The 19812-nt window shown below is 35.2% G+C and overlaps 1 protein-coding gene across 7 annotated transcripts in view; it reads left to right on the top strand.

Moving 5' to 3' along the window:
* The window catches only part of tanc2b (tetratricopeptide repeat, ankyrin repeat and coiled-coil containing 2b), a 158835-nt gene that overhangs the window by 77570 nt on the left and 61453 nt on the right, over positions 1–19812 (top strand). Inside the window, exon 1 of one of the 7 annotated variants that reach the window (XM_058792881.1) lies at positions 6452–6741. The exons of 5 other annotated variants lie outside the window; for them this stretch is intronic. In XM_058792881.1, coding sequence (XP_058648864.1) covers positions 6630–6741 — 112 coding nt within the window. In that variant the 5' untranslated portion in view covers positions 6452–6629. Of the gene's footprint in view, positions 1–6451; positions 6865–19812 lie in introns of those variants that run through there. One more of the 7 variants, XM_058792883.1, reaches the window with a different exon arrangement.

Below are 19812 nucleotides of genomic sequence, written 5' to 3'. Positions count from 1 at the left end.
GTCTGTTGAGACCGCTTTGTCATTTCGTACTGCGGTAAAGAAACTGTGATAAGGGCGTTTGAGAGGCTACTTGTTGATTCCTCAAAATGCATTCACTGATGTCACACACTTGAGGTTCTTTTTAAATAAATAATAAATAGCAAATAATATATAAAAAATGTGACAATGTAACATTTACTCCAGTGTTCCACAATGCTGTAACATGCAGCTTTGAAATATGTATGTTTTTTTTTTTGTGTATTACTTGAGCCAGAAGCACGTTTCCTGATTTCAAATTTAATTCACTTGCTTTTTTCGATTTAATCTGATTGGATTCTTTCTCTGCTAATGTTGTAAATGATATAGAGTTTCAGTTGGGTAACTCATCTTTTTGAGATTATAAGAGTTGCTTGTTTTCAGAGTTGGGCTATTTTGTGATTCACTGAAAAGAATCAGCTCATAAGAGTCATCTAGAATCAAACTGTACCGATTACACTGTGTGCTTTTGATTCATTGAAACGAATCAGCTCACAGAAGTCATCAACAATCAAACTGGACTGATCACACTGTATAAACTGTATGTTTATATTTCATTGAAAATAACCAGCTTATTAGAGTAACCAAGAATTGAACTGCAGTCACTGTATGTTTTTGATTCACTAAAATGAATCAGCTCTTAAAAGTCGAACTACACAGATCATGCTATGTGTTTTTGATTTACTGAAAAGAGCCATCTCATAAGACTCATCAAAAATCAAACTGAACTGATTGCACTGTATATTTTAGAATCTCTGAAAAGAACCGAGTCATTTGAGTCATTTGTTTGTGAATTGTCTGCAGCGTTTACTTTCTTATCTACACATGATTGTATGTTGAGTTGCATTATATTACAGTCATTAAGGATTGTTTTTTCCCCCCCTGCTTTCTGTGACCCAGTCAGAACTGACCTTTGACCTTATTTTCTGCTTTAGTTTGACCCCCAATGTTTTGATTTCCCTGATTGAATCCCAGGATTCACTCCTCTGAACTATAAGCCTCCTGTTCCAGACACAAATTAACTACCACGATCAATAGCCTTACTGCTATCCCCATAGATCTCTATGGAAAGAGGCAAAATTACATTTTCCCTCAATGCCAATTAATTGGCTTGATGAAATTACACCTCCTCCTTTGCTGTCGATCTGCTTCCACTTTTCCTCCTCAATCCATACCACAATTACAATGCAATGATTAGCCCTTTTTCTGTTCTCACTAACTTCTCTTGAGAACAACCTGCATCCATGAAGAAGGATTTTACCAAAAATAGATTACCTGAGATCCGTCTCCAGTGGTCGGGTGAGACACGGTGCAGTTTACACTTTGTAGTAACTTGAGTCTCTTGTGACCAAGAGCAAACCACAAGAACGAACATGATCTTTCTAGAACAATTCTGTTATTTTGGTCTAATATCTGCATCAACTTCAGCTTTACATGATTGACAGTGAGTAGGCGGTCTTCCTTATGTCATTTAGGAGTGATTGTTATGTATATTACAAATGCAGTGTGTTCACTTTCATTGTCGACTACCTCCACAAATGGTTTCGGACTATTTAGGACCCCGTTTACACCTGTTAAGCTCTGACCTCTTTGGATCCATCAGTTTGGATCTGAAAGGGACACTCCCCAGATCTATATTACTTTCTTTATACTTTATACGTTGGTGATCCATACAAGCCCAGCTAATAAATCATTGTCTTCTGAAATGAAATGATAGATGTGTATGAGGAAAAAATATATATTTTAAAAAACTTCTTAAGCTACAAACCATTAAACTGTACAGGGCATACTGCATGATTTTGATTCACTGAAAAGATTCAGCACATAAGAATCTTCAAGATTTGAACTGCGATCACACTTTTTGATTCACTGAAAAGAATCAGCTCATAAGAGTCATCAAGAATTGAACTGCACAGATTGCACTGTATATGTGACCCTGGAGCACAAAACCAGTCTTAAGTCGCTGGGGTATATTTGTAGCAATAGCCACAAATACATTGTATGGATCAAAATGATCCATTTTTCTTTTATAAGATCATGTTCCATGAAGATATTTAGTAAATTTCCTACCGTAAATATATAAAAACTTCATTTTTGATTAGTAATATGCATTGCTAAGAACTTCATTTGAACAACTTTAAAGGAGATTTTCTCAATATTTAGATTTTTTTGCACCCTCAGATTCCAGATTTCCAAATAGTTGCATCTCAGACAAATATTGTCCGATCCTAACAAACCATACATCAATAGAAAGCTTATTTATTCAGCTTTTAGATGATGTAAAAATCTCAATTTCCAAAAATTGACCCTTGTGACTGGTTTTGTGCTCCAGGGTCACATATTTTTGTTTTAATGAAAAGAATCAGTTCATAAGAGTCACCAAGAATCAATTACGGTTAGTGTTTTTAATCACTGAAAATATTCAGTCATCAAGAATCAAACTGCTCTGTTTGTGCTTTCTAACTCATGTGAACATGAATATACAACATTCATTTTCCTAGTGAAGATTTATGGTACAAAAATGTCAAAATGTTAGTATTTTTCTTACCCACACACCCTTGATTCATCAGCTGGGCTTGTATGGATTATTGTTGTGTTCGTTCTGTGTGGTTTTTGAAGCGTCAGCTTTGACGGTCCCATCCACTTGCATTATGTAGATTATTTTTCTTTCCACAGCAGAAAGAACATCAAGCACATCTGGGATGGCATGAGGGTGAATGAATACTGAGAGAATTTCCATTTTTGGGTGAACTATCCCTTCAGTTGCTCAGAAACGACTAACTTACCTCGTCTTTTCTCAAATCGCTTCCCAATCGCTTACCAGCCGTCTCCAGCTCCACCACATCTTCCACAGCCAGTCATTTGTTCAGCTAAATGGAAATGTGACATTTACGGCTGGAATTCTGCTCAGGTGAAGAGCAGCTGAAGTGAGAATGAGTCCAGATGATAAAGAGATGACCAGTAATTGAGCAAAAGATCATAAAAGGAGAAAAAGGCAGGCACTAATGACGTAGATTCCTCTCAGAAGGAAAAGCAGCGTTGATTTTAATGCCTTTAGGTAGTGTGTCATTATGCACTCTTAATAATAAAGGTTCAGAAGGGGTTTTTGCAGCAGTGCTAGAGAAGAACCATTTTTGCTTCACAAAAGAACATTTCAGTGAACAGTTCTTAAAGGAACTACTTAGTGCAAGGAATATTTAAATAATCAGAAGAACCTTTTTCCATTTTTTTTTTTGCAATGTAAAGGTTCCATGCACTTTAAAAATAACGTTTTTTTTTGTTGTTGCAGCAATGCTGTAGAAGAACCATTTCATAACTTTTCAGTGATCAGTTTTTAAAATAACATTTTTTAAATTATGAACCTTTTTTCACTATAAGGAGTCTTTTATGCGATGGAAAATGTCCATGGATGTTATAGGTTCTTCATGGAACCATAGATGCCAACAGAGAACCTTTATTTTTAAGAGTGAATGCTGTATTTTATTGTATCGTGACTCTCATATCGATATAGTATGGCATCATCAGATCCCTGTTAAATGGTGGCAGCTGCATTTGCATTATTTGACCCGGTGAATAGCAGTTCAGCTTTGCCCAACCACAATTGATTTGTTCTTAAATTTGTGAGAGAATAATCAGCCACTCTTTCTTCTCTGAGAGTTGAGATGCAGTGCAGTGCAAGCGTACAGTGCATGTACAGTGAAGCGTTTATCATGCAGGGCTGGTGCTTGACATTCAGAGGACAGAGAGACATCGAGTGATATTAAACCCATAAATCTCTGTCCGTTTTACCGGAACAAATACAGCGCAGAGAGCGAAATCAAGGCTCTCGGAAAGTTAGATAAATTCTGGACGATCGCGAACTAGCATTCAAGTCACATTTTGGCCAGTCTGAACTGTTTGTTCGAATCGCTGATGCGTTTAGGCTTCTTGATCTTTAATATTTTATGTCTTTATTTAAGAGCATCCAACACTGGCTACAACAAGACCGTGAGTTTGATTCCAGGGGAACGTGGCTGGAGCAGGATGAGTTTTGAATGCTCTATAAACCTGAGTCTATATGGAATATTGTTACACTTTATTTTAAGGTGTCCTTGTTACAGTGTAATTATACATTTAAGTACTGAGTTACATTAATTAACGGCATGTACTTACTATATGGTTAGGGTTTGGTTTATGGTTACTTGCATGTAATTATGCATAATTAATTGTTATTATAAGAGTAAGTACATGTAACATATGTAACAAGGACACCTTAAAATAAAGTGTTACCAAAAATTCTAGTAAAAAAACACACACACACACACACACATATGAATGTTTCAATGTTTTCAACATTGATAATAATCAGAAATGTTTCTTGAGCAGCAAATCAGCATATTAGAATGATTTCTGAAGATCATGATGATGCTGAAAATACAGCTGCGCATCACAGAAATAAATTACAGTTTAACAGATATTCACATAGAAAACAACTAGTTTAAATTATAATAATATTTCACAATATTACTGATTTTATTGTAATTTTGATTAAATAAATGCAGCCTTGGTGAGCGTAAGTCAATCTTACAGACCCCATTCTTTTTTACGTAATACATTTTAATGTGTGATGGGCAATGAAACATTTAACTCTACCCTGGCTTCTTAACTTCAGCTTTGGTTGAAGTTAAAAACGTTAACATTTTGATTATGTATGAAGCTTGTTTTTCACGCAAATTAATTTGAGACCAAACAATTGGCAGACCCCTGCAGCGTCGCACCGACCGCCCGTTGAAAACCCCTGCCCTGTTCTATTAATGCTCACCAAGAAAATGGAGAAATATATGAGCAAACATGTCACTTTTTAAAGCAGCTCATTCTTCAAGTGCTCTGAATGTCAGGTTTGGATTAAAAACAAGAGAACAAGAACAAGATCATTTCAAACAGCACATTAGTGAGAGCAGCAGGAGTCACTAATGAGCTTTACCCGTCATTAAGACACTCACAACTCATCCAGAGAAGTGAAGAGGAGCGGAGCTAAACCAAACCACCAAACAGAAGAAAAACTTGCCTGTTTAAGGAACAGTTTTACACCCCCCCCCCCATTTAAAAAAAAATAAATAATAATAATAATAATAAAATAAAATAATTTCTGTATTTAATTATTTATCTGCTTTCAACATTTTCAGTGGCCCTACTGGATATTTTTAGTGATCAGCTTTAACAATTAGCATATCAGGGTTATTATAGTTTTATATATATATATATATATATATATATATAAAATTACTTATATGTAAGTATTATTATTAGTGCTGTCAAACGTTTAATCGCATCCAAAATAAAAGTTTTTTTTTTTTTACATTATATGTGTGTGTGTGTGTGTATTGTGTATATTTATTATGTATATATAAATAAATACACACACATGCAGTATATATTTAAGAAAAATATGTTATGTTTATATATTAAATATATATATATATATATATATATATATACTGTATAATATAAAATATAATAATATAAATATATAAATGTATATACATGTAAATATTTTCAAAATATGTGTGTGTATTTATATATACATAAATAAACAGTACACACACATATATTATGTAAACAAAACGTTTATTTTGGATGTGATTAATCGTTTGACAGCACTTCAACTTTGTGTTTCAACTTTGTCCATGCATTTAAAACCAAACAAACATTGGAACCCACTGACTTTCATTGTATTGAAAAAGAAAAACAAACACACACACACACACACACTGTATGTGTTTGTTTCTGTGAATTGTGGGGACTTTCCATAGACGTCTGTTACTGTTATACTGACCAAACGATATTTTCTATCCCCTAACCCTAAACCTACCCCTTACAGAAAACCTGTTTGCATTCTTACACTTTCAGATAAACATCATTTACTATTTTTATTCATTTTTCCCCCTCGTGGAGACCGCAGGCTGGTGCCCACAATGTCAAAAATTTCAGGTTTTACTATTCTTGTGGAGACATTTGGTCCTTACGATGTAGCGTAAACAAGTACACACACACACACACACACTTTGATGCTATCTCGTTAACAGTTTAAACAGCGCATTAATGATTGGTCACCCCATATTCATATGAATGAATGGATTATAAAATAAGAAGCAGGGGGAACTGTGAGATGAACATAGACTGATAATGTGATGAATGGACTAGATGGCATTTTCAAGGGTAACATGAGGTCACAGCAGACCCAGAGCCTCCAGTTTCTCCAGTCTGTCATTCCAGCGCTCCAGCGTCCCTCTGCAGAGCATCCCTCTCTCTCTCTCTCTCTCTCTCTCACTCCCCCTCACCACTTCACCAGCCTCCTCCCCAGTGGTTACCATGACAACAGCAGCACTGCACCATTCATGGACTGTAGCTGTAGACTCTCTCTCTCTCTCTCAATCTCTCTCTGTCTATCTCTGGATTCTCCGCGTGGAAGGAAGACGAGCTGCCAGGCTTCCTCTGGAAAGCGACTCTGCTTTAAGGTTTACCCATCCGCCCAAACCCAAGGAATGCTTCTTCCCTGACGCGCTTCCCCTGAGTCGCCTTCCCGATCCCACCCTCGCTGTTCCGTCAGAGAGAGCGGCTGTGGACGCGCGTGGATGAGCTGGCCGTCGGTGAGAGGATCGCAGGGGCTGTGTGTGTCCGTGGACGGAGAGGGAGGACAGATCTACACCCGCCTGCCAGCCCAATGCGGGGTTTGGGTTGAGCATGGTGAGCGCCGAACCCCACCCTCCACACATCTCCTTACCTAACCTCACTCTCTCTCCTCCTACACGCACACAACCGCTCTCTACCTGAGACGCTGAAGAAATGGATGGGTGCCGCGGGAGTATGGTATGTTGATGTATCTGCGTGTTGGATGGTTTTAATCTGAAGGATGCGATGTTGTCTAGACGAGGCTGGTTTGAGTGAGTGTTTATGCTGAGGACCTGTGGGAGGTGGAGTGTGCTGCAATGTTCTCAGCTTTCTTCAGTTTCAGTCTTTGACCCCTCGGCGTCCACCATTTCGAGGGCCGCTACGTGATTTGTTAGCTGAATCGCACCCAGGCAGCTTGGGTTTGCGTGTGGTTGTAAAGTCTCAAGAGGCCGCTCTGTTGCTGATGGTTAACGAACATTCGGTGCAATCCGGTGCATGTTGAAGCTTCAAACGCAATTGTTGCATGTTACAGAGTCACCTGTGCTAAATTTGGATGTTTATTGCAATATGATCAGTTTCCAAGGTCATGGCAGAGTTTCTGTGTAATGCTTGTAGTTTTATCAGGATCAAACAGGGTGTGAGCTCAGGACTCAGTGTTGTGATGGAGAAAGACACCGTTGTGCCCTTTGAAGTACACTTATGTGCTGGTTTCTCTAGGACGACAGTCCCTGTTTTTAAAGTGACGGTGAGCCAAAATGTAAATTCTGTCATCGTCTATTCACCCTCGTGTCATTTTAAACACTTGAAGTGAAAATCAAACTTTGGAACACAAAAGGAGATGTTTCGAAGAAGGTTCAAGCTGCTCTTTTCCATGCAATTAAAGTGAATGTTGACTTATACGGTTAAATTGACCCCAAAACCCTTCTGAATTTCCATTATCATCCATATGCGACCAATATTTGGTAACACTTTAGTAAAAGGACCAAGACACACTAATAGCTAGTTGCTTATAAGCATGCCTATTATTAACGTATTGGCTGTTTATTAGTACTCATAAAACACATATTCTGCAGGACAATATTCTACATCCCTATACCTTAACTTAAAACTACTACCTAACTATTAATTAGGAGTTTATTGAAGGAGAAGTCATAGTTAACGGTTTGTTAATAGCGAGAATTAGACCTTAAAATAAAGCGTGACCCGATATTCAATAATAACATCCTCACACACAGCTGTCAGAGTTTGAAAATAGCTCAAAGGTCAAAAAAGGAATTGACGAAACTTAAAAATTCAACGCAGCATGATGCAATCAGTTATTTTCGTTTTTTGTTACACAGCCAATAAATTAATCAAGGCAACTACAGATTTCTTGTTCAAATTTTCAGTTAACAACATAGAAAGCTAATTTAGTTTCATAGGCCACTTGATATATGAAGTGAGCTGTGTTTGTGAAGGCCTTATAAATTAAAGATATCTGACATATACAGTAGTTTTAGACGGATGTAGACTTCACATACAAACCTCAGGAACATGCAGATGTAAAAAGATGAGCTCTTAACGTCACAACACAACAAATAACTAACAATAATTACAAAACAACAAAAACACAGCAAAACAGTAATACTGTAAAAGTAAGCACACCATTTATTCATGCTGCAGTGCATGCTGGGAACTCAAAAACCCTTAACATTTCAGCAATGTTGTTCAGTTTGATAATTAAAATAATTGTGTTTGACTAGTTGGGACAATATTTCAGAGAATCTGTTGCTCTAGCATGGGCTTTTATGTAGTTTCAATTAATGCATATTTCTTCATGACTCTTTGTTGTAGTATTTTAAGCATTTCTTATGTTTAATGCAGAATTTAAGAGTGAATGGTTGAATAGAAAGGTTTTTTTCCAGCTGTATCGAGACTCTGATGAATATTAGTTTTGATGTTGATTGTTTCGCAGCATCACTTTTTGTTCTGTGAGGCATAACTCATGTAGTACTGAATGTTCAGATTTCTTATGTTCCCAGCGATTCATTTCGAAATGTCTCCTCTTCTTCTCTGCCCCCTCTTTTACCTTTTGAAAATCTCTGGGTCTGAAATGTTCAGCATTGCTGTCGTTTAGCTGAAGTTGCCCAGGCAATGTGTTAACACAGTCAGTAGGAGGCTGGCATCCAATGTTTTCAGTCACGTTTAGCTCAAATAGAGATTTTTTTTCCCGAAAAGAAACACAGAAGCTCTTTTCCAAAACCTACTGAGCTGTCTCGCTGCCTACTGCTTACATAGACAGCTTCCTTCTAAGACAGCATCCTAACAGTCAGGCGATTCATTTGGAAAACATAGTGCATATAGAATGTTCCAAATCATTCTAAATGATACGTTCTTGATTTGGAACACTATGCCTGACCCTACACTGTTTATGTAGAGTGCTCTAAATTATAAGTGCTTGATGTGGAACACTCTTCACAAACAGAGAATAGAAAATATAGTGCTCCAAATCATGCAGAGTGTTCTAAATTATAATCGCTCTATTTGGAACACATTATATAGACCGCATAGTGCATGTAAAATGTTCCAAATCATACAGAGTGTTCTGAATTACAAGTTCTTGGTTTGGAATGCTCTGTCTACATAGACAGCATAGTGTATGTAGAGTGCTCTAAATTATAAGTACTTGATGTGGAACACTCTTCACAAACAGCGAATAGATAGTATAGTGTTTCAAATCATATAGAGTGTTCAAAATAATATATTACTGATTTGGAACGCTCTACATAGACTGCATAGTGGATTTAGAAGGTTTTGACTGCTCTACATAGACAGTGTGGTGTATGTAACTGGTTCCAAGTCATATAGAGTGCTCTGAATTATGCGTTCCTAATTTGGAACACGCTACATAAACAGCATAGTGCATGTATAGTGTTCCAAATCATGTGTAGTGTTCTAAATTATAATTGCTTGATTTGAAACATACTATATAGACAGTGTAGGGCATGCAGAATGTTCTAAATAATTAGTGCCTGATTTGGAACACTCTACATAGACAGCATTGTGCATGTATTGTGTTTCAAATCAAGTGTAGTGTTCTAAATTATAATTTCTTGATTTGAACACTCTATATAGACAGCATAGTGCATGTAGAATGTTCCAAATTATATAGAGTGTTCTAAATGACACGTTCTTGATTTGGAACGCTCTACATAGACAGTGTAGAGCAAGTAGAATGTTCCAAATCATATAGAGTGTTCTGAATAAGTAATGATGGCTAATTTGGATCACTCTATATAGACAGCAACTCCACACACAGCACAGGTAGTGCTCTGCATGAGAGACTCAATTGATTTCAATAGAGTTTATCCTCTTTAATATTGAATGAATTATAGGTTTATACAAATTTTATAGCAATTTTCACAGAGCTCATTACAGTGCATTATGGGATTGGCTTCCCTGTGAAGAATACATTCATTGCTCCCTTACAGTTTGGCTAAAACAAGATCTCTTGCGAGTCAGCATCATTAAGATCAGCTTTCACATCGGGAGCGCATCAGCAATGCCTTAAAATGCCTCCGTAGGCAGCTCACAAGGGTTTGGAACAGAGAAAGAGGGAGGAAAAATGAAGCCGAGTATTAAAAAGGTTCCCCGAAAACAGACAGAGAGAAATGGAGATGGAGAAGGTGGGAGAAATGGACTGAAAAGAGAGACTGAGTGGGAGCAAGAGAAGGACAGAGAGAGAGAGGGAGGAAGGGAGAATTCTGCAGTGTGCCATTAATAGTCTCGATAATGATTTGCTTACAAAACAGAGCCGTGGGATTAACAGTGTGTTGGATCTTTCCCCACAGCTAACACTCATGTTACGTAGCTCAGCTTCCACCGGCCAGCATATGTGTGCGTTTACATCCATTCTCTTCGTACGTAGATAGATTATAAATGTAGTGCTATATACTGTAGATGGGTTTGACTGATGCCGATGCCAGTACGGATATCTAGAGAGCATGGTGGCTGATGAAATTTAATGATAGCATATACAATGTACATATAATATAACTTAAATAAGCACTTATCTTACGCATACTCAAAACTCAAAACTAAACTATTTGAAAATGTGCACTGTCAATTTACACAGCTCTCAATAATGTTTGGATGTGACCCAGTGCCCAATTTTTTGATGTTGTAATGATCACAAATGTCCTTTTATTTAAAAGAATTAAAGAAGGATTTAAAGAGATTTAAAAAGGAAAACAGTACAATAACTATAATTTATTGTAAAATAATCAACATAGGAAAAACGTGCTTGCAAAACTCCAAAAACATACTATTCACTGCAATTTCCAGCTCTAATAAACACTAGTCTCAGTAAAACACCAACAACTTTTCGCGCAGCTCCTGGCACAGTACTATGTTATGACCTCAGAACACTTAGTGCGTGATTTTTTGATGTTTGCATCTCATAAGCAGCTCCATATGTTTGTCTTTTCTTATGTAGTAAACTTGCTCAGTAGCGCACCCGGTACAACATTGAATCTGCGATACAAAGAGCTCGAGTGCAAGTCCTGTGAAACACGAGTCACAATAGAAGAGCTTAACGACTCTAGAAACAAGCTAAAATGGCATTTTTATCTCACATTTGCTGTTGTTAACACTATCACTAGGGTTTAGAATAGTGGCTCTTGTTCTTATCAAACGTGATAGAGATATTTAATTTCCAAATTGCCACTGTACAGCAAACATCTTAATAAACAGGTTCACATTTCAATTTGAGAGTGTCATGAAATATGCAGGAAGCATTCTAATATCTTTTTGAATGAATGTCACCTTGCACACAATTTTCCAATGATACTAAGTTAAAAGTAATGCATTTAAACATTTGCAATTATTTGCAAATTATATTTTTATTTTAAAATATGCATGCAACCACTCTTAATCATATGCCATATATGCTAAAAAGGGGATATTAGTTTATGTCTCACTGCATTCAATTACGAAATGCATTACATTAATCATGTAAATTATAAATGCTGTTTCAATTCAAAACAGTTACATTTGAAGCTGAATACCTTTTTTTTTTTTTAAATACAGCACTGGATATTATCATTGTGATTGATTAACATTTCTATCACAACATTTTTTAAACATTCAATGTTTAGCTACCTCATGGAATCCTGTTTCCACAACTGAATAAAAAAATAAAATGGTAATTGTGGCTTTTTATCATCTCACAATTCTGACTTTTTTTCTTGCAACTGAGTTTACATCTCCTTTTTTTTTTCTCATAACGATTTTTCTTCTTCTCAGAATTGCATAATAAGATATAAACTCGCAATTGTGAGTTATAAAGTCAGAATTGCAAGATATGATCTCGCAATTGAGAAAAAAGATCTTGCAAATCTCACTTTATTTTTCATAATTGTGAGAAAAAACTGTGCGATTGGTGACATTTGTGCAAAATATTACAATGCATATTTCACAACACTTTCAAATCAAAATGACTGGATGAATGTGAACCTGTCACTGTTTTATTACTGTACTGTGCTGTGCATACAGCGGCTGTCTGGAAATTAAAGTGCCCCTATTATGGGTTATGAAAGGTTCATATTTTGGTTTTGGGAGTCCCCAACATGCAAGGTCAAAAAACACTTTCATTGTTTTATAATATGCATTTATTTTTACCTTACTCGCTCAACGACTCATTTTTCCAAACCCCTCCTTTGCGTGACGCTGATCTGCGGTGATTGGTCGATTGGTCTCATTTTCATCTCATCTCTGTAACGCCTGATAAAGCAGTGTTTGTGAGGCAGTGCTGCTTTGTGTACAGCGTTACCGGGGAAACCGCTCCAAAAACAGCACCTAGTGGCAAAGAATGAATTTGCATTTTCTTTCAGACCAACCAGAAAAGACCAACAAGTGGGCGGCAATATGCTAATGTTTCATGTTGACGTCAATCTGAAACGGCTTGGGATTTGTTTTAAAAACGACTCGTTTCAATGATTCAGAGTCGACTCTTTCTTTTGAGAAACAATAACTTTATACACGGTGCTCTTTCAGATTTATAACTTTGCAGGATGTTTTCATTCACTTGTTGTTACACACTGTTACACACTGCCTGAAAGATCATCTTCAAAAATACATAATAGGGGCACTTTAAATGTCTGATGAGTGAAAATATGAAAAAATTGTAACTTCTGAAAATGTCCATGTAGTAACAACACTGAGAGCGGAGTGTAACGGAGTGCAGAAATATTTGGGGGACGTTGTTTCTTTCTCCTCAAGTGCTTCCGTGTCAGCATCCGTCCTCGGGATCGTTTGTAATGTTCTCACTCGGCGAGTGTCCTCTCACAGCTATTACTTGTGCCTTGCTTCACTAAACATTACAATGAAGATCCGCATGCCAGCATGTCTGATTAGCCACATTACCGATTCTCACCTCCTCATTTCCTCCATGTTACTCAGTAATAGTGCTTGTGTTTACAGAGAGAGGCTGTTAGAAACAGTGCCACTGATACACTGTAGGTTACATTTTTAGTCAGAGTTTTTGTCTTGACTGACCGCAGTACATTTGAGCAGCCAAAACATTGAGGTATTTTTTATTTATTTATTTTTTAAGTTCTTCAGTTTAAATTTATAATCTTTGAACCAAACCAGCCAGCTCTGAAGTGAATCACAACATTACAAACTCTGATTTGAATGAAAAAAGTATTTGAAAATCAGACAAAAACAAAGGTACATGCACTTTAATGAGGGAAAGACCTACAATGCCATAGTTAAATTACAAATGACAGAGAAATATAAAACTGTTGATTTGAAGATGCTGTTTGTGTGTATAGAAACAACATATTTTACATTTATTGCAAAGTATGCATGTTTATACCAATATTTAAGTAGTCTGATGTTGTAGTGAGATCCACTTGATTAGGTCATTTGCAGGGGAGTGGGCGGGGTTTCCGTGTTTTGATTCTCTGATTGGTGGAGATTTTGTCGCAGAATCATGGGTAATGTAGTTTTCATTGATTATTTAAAAAGGTAAGGTGAAATAATTTGGACCGACATATATCATCATCGTAGCTCATAACAGGCCTCACTGGTCTAAGATCCTGCTCCACATATTCGTGATAGTGGTTGATGTAATATGCCCTTTTTTGGAAAGAATTGTTGGTTTATTTATTCATGCATTTATTTGTTAAATAATTGTATTTCTTTTGTAAGTTTTTATATATTATTACATTTTTTTAAACAGTAATTTTTAGTGGCTTTGAATAGAAACATAGTCTTCTCCTGGAAAGAAAGTCATCTTTAATGGTGATATAAGTTATTTATTTGTGACTTTATTTAGTTATTTATTTGTTTGTTTATTCAAAAAGTATTTTTCTTTGAAGGAAAGAAATCTCAAAGACAAGTGATACAAACTGGTATTTTTTATTTATTCATCATTATTATTTAGTGCTGTCAAATGATTAATCGCATCCAAAATAAAAGTTTGCGTGTACATAATAAATATACACAGTACACACACATATATTATGTATATATGAAGACACACATACAGCATATATTTTGAAAATATTAACATGTATTTGCATGTATATATTTTTATTCATACACATTATATCATAAAGTAATATATTTAATATATAAAAACATTTTTCTTTTTATTTTATATTTATTTTGTATATGTATATGTTATTCTTTTCTTTTTATTTTATATATACATAATAAATATACACAGTACACACATATATTATGTAAACAAAATTAAATCTTTTGACAGCACTATTATTATTATTATTTTATTAATTTATTTGATTGGTTGATTTATGCTTTAAACAGGAGTTTTCAGTGTTCTTCGAATAGAATGTAAAATAGTCTAAAATTGGCATTTATTTATTCGTTTTTATCTTTTTACTATTATTATTTGAAAATAGTTTTTGCCTCGAAATATAGACATCTGAAAGACAAGGGATATCAGTTACCAAGTTACTTTTTATTTATTGGTTTGTTTAATTTTATTATCATTATTTGAGTGCTGCAGGAGTTTTTTAGTGGCTTTTAATGGAACTTAAAAATAGTCTACAAGTAATGCAAGTGATACCAGTAGATATAAGTTGACTTTTATTTGACTTTTTGGGGAAAAATTGGGCTCATTTATTGATTCATTTATTTTGTTGAGCAGTATGTTTTAGTGAGTGTTGAATGAAACTTAAAGAAAGTAGTCTTGAAGTGTTTGAAAGAAGCCTCGAGGAGAAGTGTTTTGTGTGTAAAGTGTGCTGCGGTGAATGAGCCGCTGGCGCTGGAGAGCTCTTCACTCAGGATCTCCCCTCGCTCTCATCAATATTTCATCTCCTGCTCAAATTAGTCAATCAGCCACAAGTGAATAGATTCAAGATCACTGAAATATTGAACAATATTTAACAAGAGATTCAAAATAGTTAAGATACATGTCTGACTGAAGGAGCACGAAACCTTATAAACACTCAACAGGGAGCAGTTTTCAATTTACATTCATTTAGCATAACTGGGATGGAATTTTTATTAATATTATCAATTAATTAAAATGTTATTATTACTTATATTTTTATGTTTATGTTTTCTTTTTAATTTGAGCTAAAATTGTAGTGATTTTGTTGTTTTTTGTCATTTGTTTTTTGAGTTTTTCATTTGTGTGTGTGGTTTTTATTGTAAGTTTTTGTAGTTTTTATTCATTTTTATTTTAGTTTTAGTCTTATTTATTTTAGTACATCAAGGTGAACTGACTGAAAATATTGAAACATTGTCTCGGCAACTAGCTGATATAAATATTTTATGTTCCTCTTTTTTGCTTTAGTCAAAGTTTTAGTGAATTTGCTGTGTGCTTTTGTCATTTTTATAAGTTTGTTTAATTTCCCTATAGTTTTGAAAAAATGTATATATATATATATATATAGTTTTAGTGTAATTGTAGTCCGTAAAGTTAAACAGAAAGAAAAATTACAAATATTGCCTTAGCAATTAGCTGAAGCAAAATATAAAGTATAATATTTAGTGCTATATTTTTCATTTTCTTTTTAGTAATTTTGTTATGTTTTTGTCATTTTATATGTCTGTATATGAAAAGTTAATTTGCATAACAGATAACTCTGTTTTATCAAACTGCAGTTGGGTTGTTTTGATTAAATAATAATAACTAAAAAATACAGCTAACTAACACAATAAAACACAATAAAAATCATGATTTATGAAAATTAATAAAAATCTGTTTTGCAAACGAACTCTTCAAATTTTTTCATTTTATTTTCATTTATTTTAGTACATCAAGTTAAACTAAATGAAAATGATAAATATTTTCCTGACAACTAGCTGAAATTATTATTATTATTTTTTTCAGGTGATATTTATTTTATTTCAAGTAACAAAAACACTGCACATATGTTTTTTTTGTTTGTTTTTTTGTGAAGCATAATATACTTATAGACATTTAAAAAAAAATGTCCATGCAATCACTCACTTTAACTGACAAAACTAGACCTGAAAAACTGACATCAGAGTCTAAATGACTCATTCTGAAGCCACACAGTTGCTGCAGTTTTGTTTGTATGCTATTTCTCAGTGACAGAATAGAAATATGTTTCATATGTGAAAGATTTGGGCATTTCGTGGCTGTATCAGAGCATGACGGAGGCTCAGATGTAAATGGATGTTTCAGTGTTTATCTGGAGAATGTGCACAAGGACCTGCTGGAGCTCCTGTCCTCCTCCCCCGGTTACCATGGTGATCTGGGCCGCACATTCATGTGATGTATCTGTGTGTGTGTATGTGTGTGTGTGTACTTGTTTATGCTACATCGTACATTGTTATGCTACAAGGATAGTAAAACCTGAAAGTTTTGACATTGTGGGGACTGGCCTTCAGTCCCCATGAGGGAAAAAATAATAATTTGTTTGGTCAGTATAAAAGTAATAGAAGTCTATGGAAAGTCCCCACAGTTCACAGAAACAAACGCGCGCGCGTGTGCGTGTGTGTGTGTGTGTGTGTGTGTGTGTGTTTCAGTGTTTCAGTGCTGTTGCATGTTATATTCTTCTGAAGCCTGTCAGGGCTGCATACTGCTTTAGGTGCTGTATAATAAGATATATAGAGGTACAGAGGTGTGTAGAGTGTCCTGAATGTAGTTGTGCTTTATTATACACAAGCTTGTTCGTTACTAACTTAAATAATGTTGAATAAAAAAAATGAAAAGGTGTAAGAGCCATACATACAGTTGTGTTATCTCTACAGCTGAGCAATATAGTTAAACAAATCTTGATTATTATTGTTCTATTTTTTTTATTAGTAATTGTTAATAAATTAACACATATAATACATAAAGTTACATTATTATTATTATTATTATTTTCATTTCAACCATCAGTCATTGTTTTTTATATATAATATAAACATTATTATTATTATTATTAGTTTTTTACTTATTTATGTAAAAAAGACAAACAAATCACTGATAAATTAAGTCTTGAAAACGTATTGAAATAAATAGTTTTAAAATATTCAAAATGGAAATAAATTAGATTTACCAGCTCAAACCCCATTTCTGCTTTGATATTACATTTACATTTATATTAAACACCTCTGAACAAATAAGCATGCTTTAAATCATTCTGATATTCATGATGTTATCTAATTGTATTTTTGGAACTTTATGTATTTTTTATGGGACAGTGAAGCAGGTCAAACCTGAACCAGGATCTGAGTGCATTTCTTAGTTTTTATTTTCCCAGCAAACCCGTTGTGAAATATGAAATGAATGAAGAGAAATCCTACAGCATGCTAATGCAATGATCCGATAAAGCCACTAAATATAATTTCTGCGTATCAACACAGTCTCTGCTTGTGCTGTTGAGCATCAGCGGGTGATTTAGAGACGGAGGGCTGGACGCGCTCACGCATTAAATACCAACACATCTTTTTAATATCCTCTCCGTCCTCTGCTCTATTCACAATCAACGCACGCTGAAAGATGTCATTTTGATTAGCTCGCCAAATTCCCGGCGTTCAGTCGCCGCTGAGGAGCGATCAGTGCTGTGATTCGTGCGGCTGACGTTATTAGCTGTGTTTTGTTTTGCTCATTAACACAGCGGAGAAGCTGAGTGTGTCCTTCATAACATGCTTTTGCTGCACTTCCAAAGCTTTCTTGAGAAACAAGAGGGTAATGCTGGGAAATTTGACAGGTGGGAGCTTGTGGTTTATTCAGACCTCAAACCATCATCCTCTTCATGTTTCAGATTTAGTCTGAACGTGATGTTTAAAGCCAGTATCAGACTTTCGGTGCTGTGGCAGATCTTTGATATACACTTCACACATAATGCTGTTTAATGAGTTGCATAAAAAAGAAGTCAAACACTTTTTTCATACATTCTTAACATTCTTAAAAAGTCAGTCAAATGTAAGTCAAGTCTCTTCTGCTCACCAAAGCTGCATTTATTTGTTTAAAAATGCAGTAAAATCAGTCAAATTGTGAAATATTATTACAATCATAAACAGCTGTTTTCTATGTGAATATGTGTTAAACTGTAATTTATTTCTGTGATGCGCAGCTGTATTTTCAGCATCATTACTGCAGTCTTCAGTGTCACATGATCTTCAGAAATCATTCTAATATGCTGATTTGCTGCTCAACAAACATTTCTGATTATTATTATTATTATTATTATGTTGAAAACAGTCGTGCTGCACAATATTTTTGTGGAAACTGTGATACTTTTTATTTTTCAGGATTCACAGATGAATAGAAAGTTCAAAAGAACAGCATTTATTTGAAACTGAAGTCTTTTGTAACATTACGAATGACTTTACGGTCATTTTGATCAATAAATTGAATGCATCTTGATGAATAAAAGTGTTAAATTGATTAGAATCTTACTGGCCCCAAATTTTTGAATGATAGTGTGTGTGTGTGTGTGTATTTTTGACGCATTTTATATATTACCACTTTCATTATATGTATATAATATATTTTTATATAACATGCATTGCCTCAAATGACTTGCACGCTCACCTTTTCAGCATTTTCAAGAAAAAAAAAAACAACAACCCTTTTTTTGGTATGAACTTGTGCTTAAATATATTCTTGCATTATATCTTCCCCATCAGAATCAGAACTGGATTCACAGCTGGATTTTCTGACACGCTGTAAACTGTAGTGTGTAGATTAATTTCTAACTTTTGATGTCTACGCTGATTTAAATCAGCTCAGTCTCTTTGTTTCAGATCCTTTCTGATAATTTCACTAGTACAAAGCTGTGACGCAATTACAAACCAATGCATGATTGTATGATTAATATTCCCTCGGCTCTGATTATATTTCAAGTGCTGCATATTTCACTTCAGGTTTGGTGATTGACAGAATGCACATGAATGACTCGGTTTGTGTTGTTTGAGAAGCATCTGTGTTCTGGGAGTTTGTGTGTTGAGGACCGACAGGAATGTAAAACTCTCTTTGAATCATCACAAACATCTATTTCTCCAGCATATGCACTCATTGCACACACACACACACACACAAAGCGCACTGGTGGTGTGAGTGTGTCTTCATTGCCGCTGACCTCGAGTGAACTTGAGCAGCCAGTTGTTTAGCTCTCAGAGATGCAGCAGATGTTGTATCTGAAGGAAGTATTAGACACGCTCTACTGAAACCCATCCAGGATTTGCTTTGTCAGGAGTGTGTGTTCTCCTCTCAAGTGTGTGTTTTTTGCCTTACATTAACCTGAAGCGCACAAAACACACATAATTGTTTCTCATGACAGTGATCCGCACTTTTAAGAGCATTAGATTCATGAATTTATGCACCGTGCTGCAGCTTGTCAGAGTTCACAGTGATCAAAGAATAAGACGCTTTATCTTGCACGAGGAAATGGAGCTTATTTTAGGAATCAAAGTTTTTGTAATGCGGCATGACATTTATTAACTCGCAAAGCTTGTAAAGTAAAATGTGTTTAGTGTAACAACAACAAATGCCATCATACAGTGCTGTTTGGTTTGTGTTAATCATCCACTTCCATATGCACTGATTTGACCATTCTGGCTGATATCAATAAGCTGATAATTACTTACAATTTACAATTGCAGATAGGAAAGCGTGATATTTAGTTTAACTATTAGCTATGACTCTTGCATCAATAAACTCCTAATTTGCTG

The sequence above is a fragment of the Onychostoma macrolepis genome, chromosome 12, assembly GCF_012432095.1.
Source record: "Onychostoma macrolepis isolate SWU-2019 chromosome 12, ASM1243209v1, whole genome shotgun sequence".
Lineage (NCBI taxonomy): Eukaryota > Metazoa > Chordata > Actinopteri > Cypriniformes > Cyprinidae > Onychostoma > Onychostoma macrolepis.
The sequence above is the reverse complement of the archived record's forward strand: the minus strand, read 5'-3'. Positions and strand labels throughout refer to the sequence as shown.